At 32.8% G+C, this 19,364-nt stretch overlaps 1 protein-coding gene across 2 annotated transcripts in view; it reads left to right on the forward strand.

Moving 5' to 3' along the window:
* The window catches only part of LOC114329749 (uncharacterized), a 278,805-nt gene that overhangs the window by 206,207 nt on the left and 53,234 nt on the right, over window positions 1-19,364 (forward strand). For both annotated transcript variants that reach the window (XM_050642134.1, XM_050642135.1), the window contains exon 3: window positions 13,956-14,199. In XM_050642134.1, coding sequence (XP_050498091.1) covers window positions 13,956-14,199 — 244 coding nt within the window. The remainder of the gene's footprint in view (window positions 1-13,955; window positions 14,200-19,364) is intronic.

A 19,364-nucleotide genomic window follows, 5' to 3' on the forward strand; every position in this document is an offset into this window, starting at 1 on the left:
CGTGGGGAAGAAATTGCACGGCCATTGCTGCGTCTCCTCGAAGCGCCACTACCAAGGAAGCTGCCATTTCTTTCTCAGTCATTCAGTCCAATCGAATTGAAAACGATTAGTTTACTATGCTGTATGACATTGACGGTCGAATGTGGGTGATTTTAAAATGGTACTAGTTCTAATTGTACCAGTTCAACTATGAAAGATGATGAGGCTGCTTGTTCAGATTCTACATTAGTCACTGAAACAATATTAGATATAGAAGCTTGGGTACCAATTTTTCTTTTTAACTCATCTGTCTGTCTTCCTAAATTATATTTTAAATCGTTTTCTTTTACCTTTTTATTTTCTAAATCGGTTTTTCTATCATTCTGTTGGTTCCCTAATTTGTCTATTCTACCAGTAATTTATATGGAGAGCATATTATGAGAAGAGCACTTGAAGGATGGGAAAAAGGCATCTCAATAAATGGTCATCAAATAAACAACCTACGTTTCGCAGATGACCCACCCTTTTTGCAAATAGTCAAGGACAGCTGATTGATCTTATACGACTGGTTGAAAACGAAAGTCAAATATTTGGTCTGCAATTAAACATATCAAAAACAAAGATCATGATAGTGGATAGACTACATAACAATCATCCACACATAACCACAATTGATCGGTTTGAGGTTGTGATTTCATACTTATATCTGGGATCATTAATCACAAACACAGGGTCACTACAGGAAGAAATAAAACCTAGATGTGATCTAGCAAAAGTCGCCACAGCAAAAATGACCACAATATGGAAGGACTGTCAAATTTCAAGAGCGTTAAAGATGAGGTTGATCAACTGCTTAATATTCCCAATACTGACCTACGGATGTGAATCTTGGACCCTGAGAAATTCGGAAAGAAGAAAGATAGACGCCACTGAAATGTTCTGTTGGAGACGAATGATACGAATTCCTTGGACCGACCATAGAACAAATAATTCAATTTTAAGAAAGCTAAAAGTTAGCCAACGACTCTCCAGTAAAGTCCATCTCCAACAATTAAAATACTTTGGACATGTTATGAGAGCAAACACAGAAAACATGGAAAGAGTCATTATACAAGGAAAGATGGAAGGCTGAAGATCACGAGGAAGATCCCCAACAAGATGGATAGATCAAATTACGGGAATATGTAGAAGACTTATGCATGAGTTAAAAGAAATGACCAGAGACAGAGATCTTTGGAGACGGACAATACACGACATCACGTCGACCACTACACTCCCTAAGGGGGCCAGGATTGAAGACAGAGACCAGTAATTTGCTAGGAAGCAAAATAAGTGGAGCCATACCTCAAACAAGATGTACTGATGATATCAAGCGAATAGCTGGCCATGAATGGATGCAAAAAACAGCAAACAGATATGAATGGACACACCTAAGGGAGGTTTACATTCGACGATGGAATAGCTATTGATGATGACTAGTAATTTGACTTGTCTCTAACTTAAACTTTTCATGAGGTTGAGACAAACTATTTATAATTTCTACCTCTACTTTTCTACACCTCGCCTTCCACCTCTTTTTGTTCTTGCCTACGCTTCTTATTTTTTTTCCTCTTGTCTAAAAATTATTCTTCAGATCTTTCTTTTGTATACGCTTGTTCTTTTTCTCTTTCGTTTCTTGTTTACGCTTCTTCTCTCCTCTTCCTCTTCTTGCTAACGCTTCTCCTGTTCCTATTCAATTTTAGAAACCATGCGGGCGTCCAAACGCATCGCATTTCTTTATCAAATTCGAAAGATCTTGTATTAGCTATTAACACTTACTTAAAATTTCTTTGATCCCGGCGCTGTCACCAAATACATCAATATTACACTTCATTAAAATCACTTTTATTGAAGCAGCAATAATACAATAGATACTTAATACCAACTTCAACTTACTGACAGTAGCTAGTCAATTCTTATTCTATTCTTAACTCCTTGTATACTTTTAGCCATTGGGCTCTTTTTAAAAACATATTTATTCTTTTAATTTAGCATTTTGGTGGAATGCTTTTTGAGCTAAATCTAAACACTTAATCAAGTTGAATACACTAAACGAGTAGGTTTCCAACATGACGAAACTGTTCAATCGTTTTTCCAGTGCGTTTTTTATATTAGCAAATGGTGAATAAACATAAAAGAAAAATATAGACTTTCACTCTCCTCTAGTATCACTTCCAGCATGATTAATGTGAATAATAATTTCTGAATGCTAAGTGGACTTAGCATATAGCCGTAGTATTTATCTTTATTTTGCTTAATATGGCGTGAATAGTGTCAGGTTTAACCAGATATTTGGTCAAGTATGTCATAGTTACGGTATTAATATAATATAAATATTTTATTGCGTAAATGATGTTTACAGAGGTTGCATAAACTTATAAATCATAAGAAGAATTTTAGCACTTCAACTGACACAAATTCAACATTAACTATATAACTATATCAAATGCTGAAATTTGTGTAACGATATTTTTGGTGACAGGCTTGATGGCCACTCATATCGGCAGATTTCACGACAATTGACTTTATTTATCAGACAATACGTTATTTGGCCAGTACCAAAAAAAATTGTGGCCTTATGTGATAAATTTTTAAAATCACTTGTGATTTAATGATTTACTCAGTGAATCAGTCACATAGCACGTGTCTCGATATTTCGATTGCCTCGATGTTTCGGCCATCTTGCATATCGAAACCTCCGAACTGAACCTTTCCTCTGACTATATCTACTACAAAGCACTTGTCTAGTCCGACGTTCATACCAACTGATATCATTTGCGAAAGTTTCTACAGTTTTTAGCATCTGATATAGATTTCGAGTGGAAGCCCTTAATTTCAAATCATCTATATACAACAGATGCTTCACCACAGCAGTATTGTTGTTTTGATGCTAAAACCTGAGCCAGTGGAATTCGGGTTTGAACTCCACTGAAAGTTTCAGGTTCGCTGAAAGTCAGGTTAGCTGAAATAGTGGGTTCGCCGTTAGACAGAACCAAGGTGGACTCAACGACTTTCCCTGGAGAAGACCCCGGTTAAATGGATATCTTTGGTTTCGATATCGTTTCCACCTGGTTTTTAAAGGTGAATTTTAGTCTTCCACTTCGTCATTATATGCTTTATATAGGTTACTACATATTTTCAATATATGTATAAGTCATTCATGCGTCACTCAATCAAAAACCTTATTGTAGTCAATGAAGGTAGTAAAAAGGTTCCTTTAAAACAGACTGTAGATATTTTTACAACTCATGGAACCCTTAGCGCATCTTTTCTTTTCAGGTTAGATGATATTGTTTAGAGCAAATAAACCTATTATTATTATTATTATTGATCATTCTATTGATCTGCAATCTGCATACGTTACTTTATTCTATGTACTTGTTAAAAAAGAAGATATGTGTCAATATCTGAAAAGTGTAAAAGACGAAAGCAACATACCTAAATTCATTAGTATTAACTTCAAAATAACAGAAGGAACAGAAATAACAGTATAAATAATTTAATTTACAGATTCGTTTTGCTGATCCTTTGCTACACATTGGTCTGAGATTCCTCTTCTTCCGATGTAAATCCACCAATGGATGTTAGCGATCACATTTTCCATTAACTTTCTCTTTCTTGCAATATGTATCAGAGACTGAATGTCGCTAATCCCTGTCCATTGCCTTTTATGTTTCGGAGCCGAGACATTTTCTCGCGTTCCATTCCTTCCTTGCCTTTAATTTTACCTCCGTCATAAGTTGGAGGAACTTGTATATTTCGTTTCGCATGGTGTAGCTCAGATAAAATACGCCGTTTTCCATTTCTGGATGGTTTCAGTAGGCGTTCTTGATTGATTCTTTTAAGGACATCTACATTTGTGACTTTCGCCGTCATTGGTATCTTTTGAATACGGCGATAAAGCCACATTTCAAAAGCTTCTTATCTGTTTATATCCCTCGTTTTGAGTGTCCAGCCCTCTACGCCATATAGCAGCATTGATCATACCTAGCACTCAGTAAACCTTAATCTTAGTTGAAGATCGAATTCTGAAAAGGTCAGTAGTACCTTTCTCAATTTTACGATGGCTTGTCCATGCGACATTTTACTTTCCTGTCCGATGTCCAGTTTTCAAAAAGCCACGTTCCCAGGCATTTAAATTAAAATGATAAAATCACTCTTTCAATGGATTTGAGATTCAGTGTTACGGTGGAGTTTTCAAGTGCATCAAGTTTTTGGAGATGATCATGAATTTTATCTTTTTGGTATTATTCTCTAATCCCATCCGCTTACTGTATTCTCCGATTATACTGACAAGTTGTTGATAATTGACTATGTTGTCACAAATTAAGATACCATCATCAGCATATCGTATGTTGTTGATCAATACTCCATTCACTTTGATTCCTATCTCTGTATCTTCCAAAGAATCTTAATATATGGCGTTCGAATAAATGTTAAATAAAAGAGGGGAAAGCACACATCCCTGTAGTATTCTTATATGTATGGGTTTGGAAATAGAATTGTCTAATTTTAATTGTGCCGTTTGATACCAATACATTTTCAATCCATCTTATGTCTTTTTGTCTGATGTTTGGAGGTGTTTGGCCAGTGGCGTAACAAAATCTGTCGGGGCCCCCCGCAGAATTGGAAATGGGGCCCCCTTGAAAAAATTACTAAATACGACATGTGTCACAAAAACTTATATGTGTTATAGCCCAGTAAATGAACGTGAAATACGGCGATATCATGTAATTTTCAATGTCACCACCGAAGTGGTCCAGTCAATACTACTTTTCCAGTTATTTACGAGTAAAAATGTTCAACATTGTTCAACAAAAAGTAAGTATTCGTAAGTAAGTAGCAAAAATGTAGCTTATACAAAAATGAAGTCTATCGACAAAGTAAATGCAAATTTGTAGCTCATGAAGAATTATTCTTATTTATCAAATTCCAAATCGAATATTTCAACATGAAATAACCAAAAAATGGAGCACTTTTCAGGGAAAACTCATTAAAACTTTTTAGTCTTTAATATAAGTTTTAGGTATTTTTACTTTTTATAAAAATTTCTATCATCAAAACTAAGCGAGTTACGCTCAAAATACAGTTCAAGTCTTTTTTGGTAAACAATAATTATGAAAATCTCCCCATATTTAGCACCTCAAATAAAACTAATCATTACCGCTTTAAAAATTACTTAACTTTTTTTTTAATGACCTGTAAGTTTCACTGGTTTAAAGTGCTTATTTTTGAATGGGTATTATTTGAAAGGGCTCTAACGAATCACTAATTACGAGTGTATGCAAATTGTGAACAACCATATCTTAAGCAATTTTTTTTTACAGAAAAACAAAATAAAACTAAAATATTTATAAAAGAGCAAAACCTAAATTTCTTTATTTTTTGAGATTTTTCGTATCACTAATACAGAGCAGATCCAAGAACGAATTTCAGGGGGGTGGCATGAACTTTTTTATGATATATGCATAGCTTAGCTTACCTAACACTTTACCTCGTTCAGCACAACCTTCACTACCCTTCAGCACAAAGATAAAAATATTTTTCTCGTAGGAAGCGAGATATGTGTTTAAAACAAAAACATTTTAACTGCAAATTTTAAATTTATATACTTGTAAATTCTCGAGGGGGCTCTCTGGATCCTCCCTCGCTAATACTTTTTAAGCTTAATATCATAAAACCAATTTTGTTTCAAAAATAAGAACTTCAAGTTACGGGGCGATTTCCACGTCTTTTTTAGCAAAAAAGAGGCCAACTTTGAGCGTAACTCGCTTAGTTTTGATGCTAGAAGCTTGCTATAAAATGCGATAAAGATGCTATAAAAATAGAGATAAAGCTCATTTTTAAACACTAAAAAAAGTTTTAATGAGTTTGCCACAAAATGTGCTTCGTTTCTTGGTTATTTCACGTTGAAATATTCGATTTAAAATTGAACGTATATTTTCATGAGCTACAACTTTCCTTTTACTGTGTCGATAGACTTCATGAATAGGTACACCATTTTTTTTTGTTTTTTATAAGCTACATTTTTGCTAAAAATTATTTTCGATAATATTTAATTCGATAAAATACTTATTTTTTGAGTTATTTGCGAAAAACCGCCTAAATACGTGGTTTTTTTTGTTGAAAAATAAACATTTGCACTCGCAAGTCACTTGAAAAGATTTGACTTAGATAAACAAGCTCTATAGAACAAAAGCTGCTCATAATTAGTCAATTTATCCATTTCCGGACTTATTTCAAACGTATATTTTTCACCCCCGAGAAGGGGTGACTTTCACCCCCCAAGTAAAAGCAACCAAGCACAACTCCAACTTTGAAGTGGAGGATAAGTAGAATCTAAATCCAAATTGCCTAGCAAATACGTCGTGACGCTGATAATTACACTCCAAAACAGTCATTTACTGGGCTATTAGTGTATTCATGAACTGTTTAGGACAACTTACATTTTTCATCTTTATTGGTATAGAATAAAATAGGAAGAACATTAATAAACGACTACATTATTACATAGTATTATTATATGAGATGAACAATTTTTTTCGTGCACTACTATCAGCGAATATATCTACAATTTTATTAATAGATACATACGATACGATGCATTATATCTATCTGATGGGCAACTTGATTAATTTTCAATACTGCATTGCTTAAAAACGTTGTAAATAACATAACAATAATATAACAATAACACATTTTTACATATATTTATTAGACAACAAGATGGGGCCCCTGACATATTGGCCCCCCCCCCCCCCGCGCAAGCATCATGCTGCGGGGGCCTCTGTTACGCCCCTGCGTTTGGCTATGGGATTAATAAATAAAATTACATAACGAATGATTAAAAGATCTGGAAATTAAGAAAAACATAAAATAATATTCAGACAAAATTTATTTTAAAAGTTGATAAAGTATCACTTAATCTTCTCACATAGGTATACGTACATAGAGTACAACCCTGGTATGCAAATCAGATTATATTTAGATTTTATTGTTGTGTAGCATAAAATTGAACCCTTGACCTTACTCAAAAATACCGCTATAATGCATAATTTTCCATTCTCCCAAGGCACTTGTTTCCACTCGTATTCCTTACATTGGCATTTGTCACGGTAGATTCCTACTACAACCACGTACTTAAAATTTTATGTGAGAAGTAGAGGTCTTCGGATCGATGTCTGATACGGTTCCGAATCTAGTGAATTGTGATTTCACTGTAATTCACAGTTCTTGTTAATTCCTACTTTATCGTATTACTGTATAACACAATTATAACGTCTCAATTTAAGCTGTTATTTCATCCGTAAATTTCTGTCTTGGGTTATACGAATATGCAATCCTCTCCTGCGACATGTCTTGTCGCACTGTCTTAAGCGTCTCTCAATAGGTTGTGTATAAAACCCCTGTTGAGCTGCCCCCCTCCACCACTTGCAAAAATTATAAAAACGAATAACGCTGATTTATGAGCTATTTATGAGCTTTCATACTCCGCAAATTAAAAATTTTGAGCTCATTACACTGAGGGGGGGGGCTGAGTCAGCCCCCTCCCTCACTACTTAAAAATAGGGCTATTGAATCAATCTTTGAGGTAGAATTACGAGCTACTTATGAGCTCTTGAAATGATATAGCTTCGATTTTTGAGCTTATCCCCTTCACCCCCAAACAACCCTTAACTGATTTAACTTAAGAGAAACATGCTGAAAAAAAAAAAGAATGTGTGTGTACTTTGTACCCACGTAAGAAGTTATACTTCTACTATATATTATGTGATTTTTAAAACAATACCAAAAATTTAAAAAAATAAAAGAATAAAACGCACACAAACACATTGAAAAATGCCACAAAGAAAAAATTATTTCTGAACGATAATAATTGTTGGCAAAAATTTTAAATACGCATTTTCTGAAAAAAAAATTATATAACAAATATACTTACAATCATAAAATGTATTAAAAAATAAAAAAATAAAAACTTGCATCGGGAATCGAACCCGTGAACTTCGGGGCGCTTTGATTCGTAATCGAAGCCTAGACTCACTTGTCCAATTCCACATTATTTGTCATGTGGAAAAATAGGGTAACTGAACGTTTTACTGTTTGACACTTGTTTTAAATATAATTAAATTATGTAGTTTAAATTTTGTGGAAGAAAATATTAAAATCTAACAAAACAGTAAGAAAACAATATATTAGATGAAGATTGCTAGAACTTTTGTTGGTAATCAAATTAAGTATGTAAATCAAAGCATTACATACCTACCTACTAGATAAATAAATCTACGTAAAAAAATCATAATTTAAAAATAAAAATCGGACCTAATTTGGGATTTCTCTCTAAAATCCCCATTCTTTAGAAAATAAATGTATGTATTCCAACCTAATCCAAATGTATAATTACAATATGATTATAATAAAAACTACTTACCAAATTAGAATGAGTTTTCCTTGTCCAAAATAGTCCAAAAGTCCAAAAATATAGGTATATGAAAACTATTTAAAAAGGCAGTATAACTATTAACTAACTTTGTTTCTTTTCCCACAAATTTCAAAACGCAACAACCATAAATAATCAAACTACGTACAGCTGTGCCACAGCCGCCATATTGAATAATTTTTGACATGTCATTTGAACATCCAATCAGAACAAAGTTATAATATGCATGCGCCGGGATTATAGGTTTTAACATATAAAAAGTCACCCTCATATCGCCGGTAAAGAAGTATAACTTCAAAAATTAAAATATATCGCATCGCGGATATAATTCCTATAGCTTATATATTCTAAGAATAAACTCTTAGATCACGCGCATTTCGATTATTGAGCTACAACCCCTTCGCAAGAAAACCACCTCATCTGCCCGGCTAAAGAGGTTAAGTTGTACTTAAAATTAATTAAATTAATTTTTTGGCAAATACATATCGTTTAATAATTTATGAGTTCCCAAAATACGCGTATTCAGATAATTACATTGCAATTTCTTTTGTATAGTGCAGTCACTGAAGGTAAAAAAAATCAACTATTACCTTCAATTTCGGTGAACCTTCATCGACTTTCACGAAAATTGGTAAGTGGTTAAAGGATACCCCAAGAAACAAAGGTGACATGGTGCCACCTTGCGCATTTACCCAGAGGGTGGATACCTCCCCTTCTCGGGGGTAAAAATTATTCTATTAAAAATAACTCCACAAATCCATAGAAGGGAAAATTATAAGCAGAATTTGTTATTAAAGTTATTAAAATAAATTAACACTTTTTGAGTTATTAAAGATCACAGATTTTAATTTTTCGTTAAAAATGCATGTTTTAAAGAGATTTTTCCTAAATTACTTAAAAATTGTAAGTTTTTACAAAAAAGTTATCATTACGAAAATTAAAGTTTGGAAAAACCTTTTATTATTAATTCAAAGTGAGTTATAGGTAGTTAATTAAATGTATTTTTTTTTTTCGGCGAGTAGGTACTTAAATCTAATTGTCAAAGTACTCAGAAATACCTATTAAATGAGCACCGAAAGAAGTTGATATCAAAATTAAGCAAGTAAACATGAAAATAATAGTACCCTTTCGAATTTTTTATTAAAAAGTGAAAAATAAAACGAACGCCATTTCCAAAATCTTTATTAAAATTAAAATCTTTATTAATCCCCATAAGACCTTTTTAACTTTAGCATAAGTAATGACCTTAAGCATTTTGACCGATTTAGAATGCATATATTTTCAAAAATATATATACACATAATATGTTTATGATTAAAAAAAATCAAAATTTTTCAAATTTTTGTAAATTATTTGCTTTTGATAATAACTCCAATACTCGATACACGTAAAAAATGATAGATAACGAAATTTGAGATTTTTTATTATCAAAGATTTTACTTGTCTTTTGATTTCTATATGAATTAAAATAACCAGGATAGAAATGTTTAAGCCTAAATTTTAATGCGAGAACAATGTAACTGAGGCCCTTTAACCGATTATCCTAAAAAAATAAAGTATTTGAAAGATTAAATGTAATACAGTTTGATATATAGCTTTTTGAAATTACTTATTAAATAGTTAAATAGCTTTAAAAAACAATATCATTTTTTTGGAAAAATTCTTGGAGTATAAAGTTTAATGCTATCAACTTCTGGAGCTCATTTGATAGGTATTTCTAAGTACTTTGACAAGTATTTAGTAAGTGTTATAAAATACATCTCTTTCTCGTTATTTAAGCTTGGATCCTTAGATTTGAATAGGTACTTGCTGAAAAAAAGTATACATTCAATTATTACTTACTTTAAATTAACATTAAATGTTTTTTCAAATAAGGATTTTATTATAATTTTTTATTAGCTTCAATTTTAGTAATAAAAACTTTTTTGTAAAAACTTACAGGTTTTGAGTTATTTATGAAAAAAACGCTTTGAAGCATGCATTTTTTTTCACAAAATTAAAATATTTGATCTTTAATAACTCAAAAACTATTCATATATTTTAATATCATTAATTATAACAAATTTTGCTTAGAATTTGTCCCTCTATCGATTTGTGGGGTTATTTTTAATAAAGTAATTTTCACCCCCGGGAAGGGGTGACATCTACCCCAGGCTAAAACCGCAAGTCGGTACCATGTTACTTTTGTTTCTTAAGGTATCCTCTATCCACTCACCAATTTTCGTGAAAATCGATGAAGGTTCACCGCAATTGAAGGTAATAGTTAATTTTACCTTCACTGACTGCACTGTACAAAACCAATTGCAATTTAATTATCTAAATGTGCGTATTTTGGGAGCTCATAAATTATTAAATGATATGTAGTCGCCAAATACTTAATTTAATGAATTTTAAGTACAACTCTCTCTTAATCCGGGAAGATGGGATGATTTTCTTTCGAAGGGGTTGTAGCTAAATAATTGAAATGCGCGTGATTTAAGGTGATACAGCAGCGATCAACAGGTAGCCAAAACGCGTTCCAAGATTGCGGCTGTAATTTTGAATATTTTTTCGAGATATTTGGCACACGTATTTGTAATATAATAAAGAATGGCGGTACAGAGCCAAATTTGAAAAATATATTAATATGTGGAAATTACTCTGTAATTAAAAACAATATTAAAAAAACGAGCCTGTACCGCCATTAAGAAGAACAAAAAAATACACTTTCTTCATATTAACTTTATTATCCGATGCCTGGATTTTGTGTCATTTTGGAACTACTAATGAAATAAAAAATTTTAGTAGTTCCAAAATTACACAGAATCTAGGCATTGGATAAAAAAGTTTATTTAAAGAAAGTGTATTTTTTTGTTCTTCTTAATGGCGGTACAGGCTCGTTTTTTTAATATTGTATTTATTTACAGAGTAATTTCCACGTACTAATATATTTTTCAAATTGGGCTCTGTACCGCCATTCTTTATTATATTACGAATACGTGTGCCAAATATCTCGAAAAAATATTAAAAATTACAGCCGCAATCTTGGAACGCGTTTTGGCTACCTGTTGATCGCTACTGTTTCCTCTTAAGAGTTTATTCTTAGAATATATAAGCTATATGAATTATATCAGCGAAACGATATATTTTAATTTTTTTCAGCATGTTTCGCTTAACCTAAATCAATTAAAGGGTTATTTGGGAGTGAAGTGGATGAGTTCAAAAATCAAAACTATATCATTTCAAGAGCTCATAAATACCTCGTAATTCTGCCGCAAAGACCGATTCAATATCCCTATTTTTAAGTAGTGGGGGGCTGACTCAGCCCCCCACTAAAATATTAAATTCCTGCTCAGTGTAACGAGCTCAAAATTTTTAATTTGCGGAATATGTAAGCTCATAAATCAGCGTGATTTGTTTTTTATTATTGGCAAGTGGGGGGGTGGTCAGCTCAACACGGGTGTGTATAAATAGAATGAGTGACTTTTGAAGCAAGGCTGTCCATAAATAAATCAAAAACAAAGTTTATGATTAATGAGTTAATAATTTTACTTTAATTTTTAAAACATTTTTTATTTAAAAACTAATTTCAAAACTAAACTGTTTTCTCATTCCCTTATGCCAAAAATATTCAGCTACTACATCATATTTTGACGTTTATTTGTGTCAGTCGAAATGAGTTTTGAATTTTAAGGTTAATGCCCCTTAATGCTAATAACCATATTGTCATCGAGAGAGCTCAGTTGCCACAAGTATCTCAATATAATACAATGTATGTCAAACAAACTGGAACATGAAGTAAAAACCACTTCTATGTAAAAGGTATATTTACTAAAATTTTTTAGAATCCCAACGGATTCAATAAAATGAGTTCATCAGAACGTTTTCAAACCTATCGGTCCATCATCAGTGAATTTGAATACTTGCAAAATAGCCCCAGAACCAAACAATGGTTGTGATTATAAATAAATCTACATTATGTTGAAATAAATTTAAAATGGCTAAACGCCGATGTTCAGGGATTAAACCTCTGGGAACATGGTGAAACTCTACCCGAGGACCCAATCAACCATCTTCGGTCAACGATGACTACTCTTGGAGTAGTTGTGGGAGATGATGAGAAAGCGGATTGTTGAAGTAACTTAAGTTCTCTTTTCTGTTGAAGTTTATGGATGATGTCTGGGTCATAACCATTGTTAACTGCAATTTGTTTGATGATGTTCAGTTCTTTGTTAAATTCAGTTGTAGATAGAGGAATAGAGTTTAATCTATGTATAAAACTACGAAATGCAGAAAGTTTATGTGAAAGAGGATGGTTAGAAGTGGAATGGATAACGTGATCAGTCTGTGTAAGTTTACGGTAGATACCAAAGTTAAAGTGGTCATATAGTCTGGTAATAGATATGTCCAGGAAGTTAATGGAGTTAGAAGATTCTAGTTCCATGGTAAAAGTGATTTTAGGATGGATTTGATTGATTTTATGAAGTAAGTTGTGAGCTGAGTCGGAGTTACCAGATATGAGGACTAAAATGTCATCTACATAACGAAACCAATGTAATATCTCTGGATTTTTTGTGATATGATTGGATTCTAAATGATCCATGAAGACATCAGCTAAGAAAGGGGATAAGCAACTTCCCATTGCTAAACCATCTGGTTGTTGATAAAAGTTGTTGTTGAAGACAAAGTAATCTTGAGATTACTTTGAGGCAGATTTTGAGAATGTTTATAATAGACGAAGTGGTAGTGGAGGTCACCGAATTATTTAAAAGAAGCGAGTTGACCAGACTAATCGATTCATTTTTTGGGACTGAAGTGAATAAATTGCTAACATCAAAAGAAAGCATGACAATATTCGGATTAAGATTGACAAGTTGAAGTTTTTCAACTAATTGGCGAGAATTCAAAACAGTAAACTGTGGGGTGAAGTTAATAAATTTTTAGTAGTCATCGTTGACCGAAGATGGTTGATTGGGTCCTCGGGTAGAGGACCCATTCACCATTCACCATGTTCCCAGAGGTTTAATCCCTGAACATCGGCGTTTAGCCATTTTAAATTTATTTCAACATAATGTAGATTTATTTATAATCACAACCATTGTTTGGTTCTGGGGCTATTTTGCAAGTATTCATATTCACTGATGATGGACCGATAGGTTTGAAAACGTTCTGATGAACTCATTTTATTGAATCCATTGGGATTCTAAAAATTTTTAGTAAATATACCTTTTACATAGAAGTGGTTTTTACTTCATGTTCCAGTTTGTTTAACTATAAGGTATACAGCCAATCCAGGGAACTACCCCTTTTTAGGACAATGTATGTATTTATGTATCTAAATATATACAATCTATGTTCCCTATGTCCAGCTGAACAATTTACGTACTGTATAATTAACTTATAGAATTACCAACAGTTTGGTATTATCGATTAATGAAATAAATCCTTCAAACAAAGCACTTGATCGCGCGTTAAAATAACAAGCAAACATATGTCACTATTAATGAATTTTTTTTTTCAGGATGATGAGGATGACGAATTAGATTACGCAGATGAAGACGGTGATCCCGATTCGGATCCTTTCTTCGACTCTTTAGATGAAGACGTCCAAGCAGAAGAACCTACGGAGAAACCATCCAGTACTTTACCGCCAGTAGTAAGACCAGTCTCCAGGTTGACAGAATGGAAATGGAACACCTTGGGTACGAGGGAGAAGGTTCAGGAGTCCATGAGGCAGCAGCTGAATTTAAAACCATCAAAAGAACGTAAGTTTTTTGTTTCAGTTATTTTTCATTTTTCTTATATATTTTGTAACAATATAAACAACCAATATACATAACTGTGGAGTCACTAGCTATATCATTGGATGCTAATTTTTGTGGCTTCGACGAACACTGTCTCTCAGGTATACATAGGTATGTCTTATCTTAAATGGAAATCTACATAGAGAAAGATAGAGGGACAAATACAAGATTATATTATTAACTAGTCATATATTGTGCATAAAGTAATGAATTGTAATATTAATTAGAAAGAAGCAGAACATAACCTGCCTTAATTAACAAATTTACGTTGTCTGACTAAAGAAACGAGGCTGTAAATTTGTCGGACAAAAGATCTAGTCCGTTCTTTAACGGTAAAATATTGCAAAACCTCTAAATTTTAAAGAACCTCTTGGATTGACATGAAATTTGGCATACACGTAGCTAACACGTCAAAGAAAAAAAGTGATATTGTGCCGATATGTGCTTTTGCCCTGGGGGTGGTTTTCATCCCCTCTTGGGGGTGAAAAAATATTCGTCCAAAAAAGTCAGGAAATGGATAAACTGGCTAATTTTAAGTAACTTTTATTCTATAGAGTTTTTTCACTAAGTCAATACTTTTCGAGTTATTTAACAGTGAATATGTTCATTTTTTCAACAAAATAACCACGCTTTTAGACGGTTTTTCGTAAATAACTCAAATAGTAAGTATTTTGTCGAAAAAATATTCATAGCAAAAAGATAGCCTGTAAAAAATTTTAAAAAATGGTGTATATATCACGTCTCTACACCTAGTAAAAGCAGAGTTATAGCTAATGAAAAATAGGTTCATATTCGTCAAATTCCAAATGGAGTACTTTAACGTGAAATAATCAAAAATTAAGCACATTTCGGGGAAAATTCATTAAAACTTATTTAAAGTGTTTAAAAAAAGCTTCATTTTTGTTTTATAAAAAAAATTTCTAACATCAAAATTAAACAAGTTACGCTCAAAATAAAGTTAGTCCCTTTTGGTTTTGGTAAAAAAATCGAGAAAATCACCCCCTAATTAGTATCTTAAATGAACTGAATCGTTACTTCACAAGTTTCTTGACTCGTGTATATATTGTTTATATGATCTGTAAGTTTCATCGGTTTAAAGTCCTTATTATTGAAAGGGCTGTAGTTAAAAGGGGTTGAACGAGTCACTGATCACGAATGTATGCAAATTTAGAAACACCAAATCTTAATCAATTTTTGTCTAACAGAAAAAGAAAAAAATACATGATATTCAGAAAAGCAAATCTGACTTTTTTTGTTTTTCGAGATTTTTGGTATCTCTAACAATTTTTAAGGTATTTTAAGAAAAAGCATATTTTTCAAAATTTAAATTTTTAAAAATTTTACTTTGAAACCAAATTTTTTCAAAAATAAGCACTTTGAATCGATGAAACTTACAGATCATATAAACACAACATAAGTAAAATAATTTGTGGAGCGGTAACGATTAATTTAATTTAAGTTGCTAATTAGGGGGTGGTCTTCCCGATTTTTTTTTGCAAAAACAAAATGGACCAACTTTATTTTGAGCGTAACTTGCTTAAATTTAATGCTAGAAACTTTTTGGGGAAAATCTATTTTAACTTTTTTAAAGTATTTAAAAAAAGCTTTATCCACAGAGAACGGCAGTTCTCACCAGTGGCGTACAACACCCCTACATGCGACACTATATATACACGAAATTTTCGATTTTCTAAACCTGACTGAATTGAAAATTGGGACAAATTCCATCTTAAAGTTTAGGAAAAGACTCGTCCATTTATATGTCAACCATCAATTTTGGTCCAAGGGTGTGGATTTTACGGCCCTTCCCATTTAAAGCCTGTTTTTCGTTCTCGTCCCCAAAACTCCCAAAAATTTCAAAAATTTAAGCCCGACCTTTGCCGCTTCTGATAGCACAGATAATTGCCTTTTCAACGCATGTTAAATTTTGAAAATCGGTTATACCATTCAAAAGATATCGAGCTCAGAAATATGACTCAATTTTTATTTAAAAAATGGAAAATGTTTGTGGATATGTATGTATGTATGTATGTATGTATGTGTGTGGAAAAGTTACACCGATTTGAATGTTTTTTTCTGTGTTTCAAGAAGGTGTGAGGGCCGATTCAGGACCGGTCTAATTTTTGACTTCTGACTACCCTTAAGCCAGCTAGAGTGCTGGGTAGATACAAAATAGCATATTTTTTGGGCGTATATATCTTAGGTTCAAGGAAAGACAGGAAAACCGCAAATACACCAAATCAATAGGGTTGAGTTAAGCTTTCAAATGGCGCCTAAGCGATCAAGCTAAGACATACACACTGCTCACCATAGCCAAAAAACTGAAAAATTAAACTTTGAAAATTTTGGTTTTTCGACAATTACTCAAAATTTCAACCTACGAATTGCGCCAATAGCTGAGCGTTTGTAGAAGGACTCAGGACGCGCCTAACGGTGTATACCTCATATCTGGGAAAATTCGAATTTTTAAGTTATAGGCTTCATAAATATGATCAAATCTATTTCTTATGGGAAAAACGGTTTTTCAAGCTCAATAAGTCTTGTAATACGTTCAGTTATCACACTCGATCTTGAATGCATCAGATACTACTTGTCAATACGTTTCAAATTCATGTTTAGTGATCAACATCAGTTAAGCCGTTCAGAAGTTATAGAGCTCCAAATGTATAATTAGTCCAGGAACTGAAATTTTTCACTTCGCAATTTTTACAGAATGGATAGATTTGCTTGAAAATTTGACAATAAGTAGTGGATAGTCCAAGGATGAAAATCTATATGATGCAGAAATACGCTTTTACCATGGGGTGGTTCCCACCTCATCTCGAGGGTGGAAATTTTTTATTATATTTTGACCGCAAATGCTGGTAAAAATATTAATTATAAGCAAAAAATGTTCATTATACATTTTTTTGATAAAATTAATAGTTTTCGATTTCGTGGTTATCGAAGCTGTTAGTTTTATATCGAAAAAATTACCAGAGAACGGCAGTTCTCGCCAGTGGCGCAGAAATACACCCCCCAATACGTGACACTATTATATGCACGAAATTTTCAATTTTCTAAATCTGACTGAATTGAAAATTGTGCCAACTCCCATCTTCAAGTTCAGAAAAAGACTTACCCATTCATATGTCAACCATCCATTTTGGTCCAAGGGTGTCGATTTTACGGCCCGTCCTATTTAGGGTCTGTTTTTCGTTCTGGTCCCCAAAACTTCCAAAAACTTCGAAAATTTAAGTCCGACCTTTGCGGCTTCTAACAATACTGATCATTACCTTTCCAACTCATATCTAATTTTGAACATTACCAGAGACCGGCAGTTCTCGCCAGTGGCGCACACCCACACCCCCTACACGCGACACTATATATTATATACACGAAATTTTCGATTTTCTAAATCTGACTGAATTGAAAATTGGGCCAACTCCCATCTTAAAGTTGAGAAAAAGGCTCACCGATTTATATGTTAACCATCGATTTTGGTCCAAGGGTGTAGATTTTACGGCCCTTCCTATTTAGGGTCTGTTTTTCGTTCTCGTCCCCAAAACTCTCAAAAACTTTAAAAATTAAGTCCAACCATTACGGCTTCTAATAGAACTGATCATTACCTTTCCAATGCATGTCTAATTTTGAAAATCTGTTATACCATTAAAAAGTTATAGAGCTTAGAAATGTGACTCAATTTTTATTTAAAAAAGGGAATATGTTTGTGGATACGTATGTATGTGTGTTTGAAAGTTAAACAGATTTGATATGTTTTCTCTGTGTTTGAAGAGGGGGTCAGGGCTGATTTAGAACCGGTGTAGTTTGTGACTTTTGACCACCCATAAGCCAGCTACAGGACTTGGTAGGTACAAAACGGCATACTTTTTGGGGGTATATATATTCGGACCAAGACGAGGCAGGAGAACTGCAAATACATCAAATCAATAGTGTTGACCTAAGCTTTCAAATGGTGTTTAAGCCGTCAGGATCAGACATACACACAGCTCAGTATAGCCGAAAAACTGAAAAACTAAACTTTGAAAATTTTGGTTTTTCGACAATTACTCAACATTTCAACCTACGAATTGCGCCAACAACTTAGCGTTTGTAGGACTCAAGACGAATCTAACGGTGTATACCTTATATCCGATAATATTCGAATTTTTAGGTTATAGGCTTCATAAGTATGATAAAATCTATTTCCTGTGGGAAAAACGGTTTCTCAAGCTCAATAATTTCTGTAATAGCTTCATTTATCATACTTGACCTTAGATCCATCAGATACTACTGGCCAATACGTTTCAAACTCATGTTTACTGATCAAAATCGGTTAAACCGTTTAGAAGTTATTAAGCTACAAAAGTATAATCCAATTAACGATTATTCCCGAAATGGTTTATGTAGTTGTAGTGGTTACGACGCTAAATTTAATCTGGCAACGGGCAATCCGACTTCATTTACCGGCCATCTCAATATTTTTGTTTTAATCTATTTCGAATAGAAAAAAATCTAGTGTACATTCTAGTGTACACTAGATCATTTGGGATATAATGCAACAAAGGTGACCATTTATAAAGCTTGACGTGTAATAGGGGAACATTGCATTCAACTTCATACATTTAATTTATAAATAACTTTAAAAACTCCTGATACAAGAATAAAAAACCGCTAAACGCCGTAAAAATGAGTGGCGCATAAAATATTCCAGCTACAAAAGATCTGATATGAATATTACGTGGCGCGAAAATGGATTTTCATTTGATGCAAAACAAAATTCTAGTTTTATTTTAAAAGATTTTTCCATAATATTTGCTAAATTTAAAGTAAACGCGCCACAAAAGAGTTTCAAAATTCAAACTGTATCAAAGTTACTGTTTGTAAAAACAGAAATAAAGCTTTTTTTAAATACTTTAAAAAAGTTAAAATAGATTTTCCCCAAAAAGTGCTTAATTTTTTGGATATTTCACGTCGAAATATTCTATTTGAAATTTGGTGAATATGAATCTATTTTTCATTGGCTATAACTCTGGTTCTACGAGATCCAGAGACCTAAAGTGTACACCATTTTTTTACCTTTTTATAGGCTATATTTTTGCTAGGAACGTTTTTTTCGACAAAATAGTTACTTTTTGAGTTATTTG

The sequence above is a fragment of the Diabrotica virgifera genome, chromosome 1 (assembly GCF_917563875.1).
Source record: "Diabrotica virgifera virgifera chromosome 1, PGI_DIABVI_V3a".
In the NCBI taxonomy this organism is placed as follows: Eukaryota; Metazoa; Arthropoda; class Insecta; order Coleoptera; family Chrysomelidae; genus Diabrotica; species Diabrotica virgifera.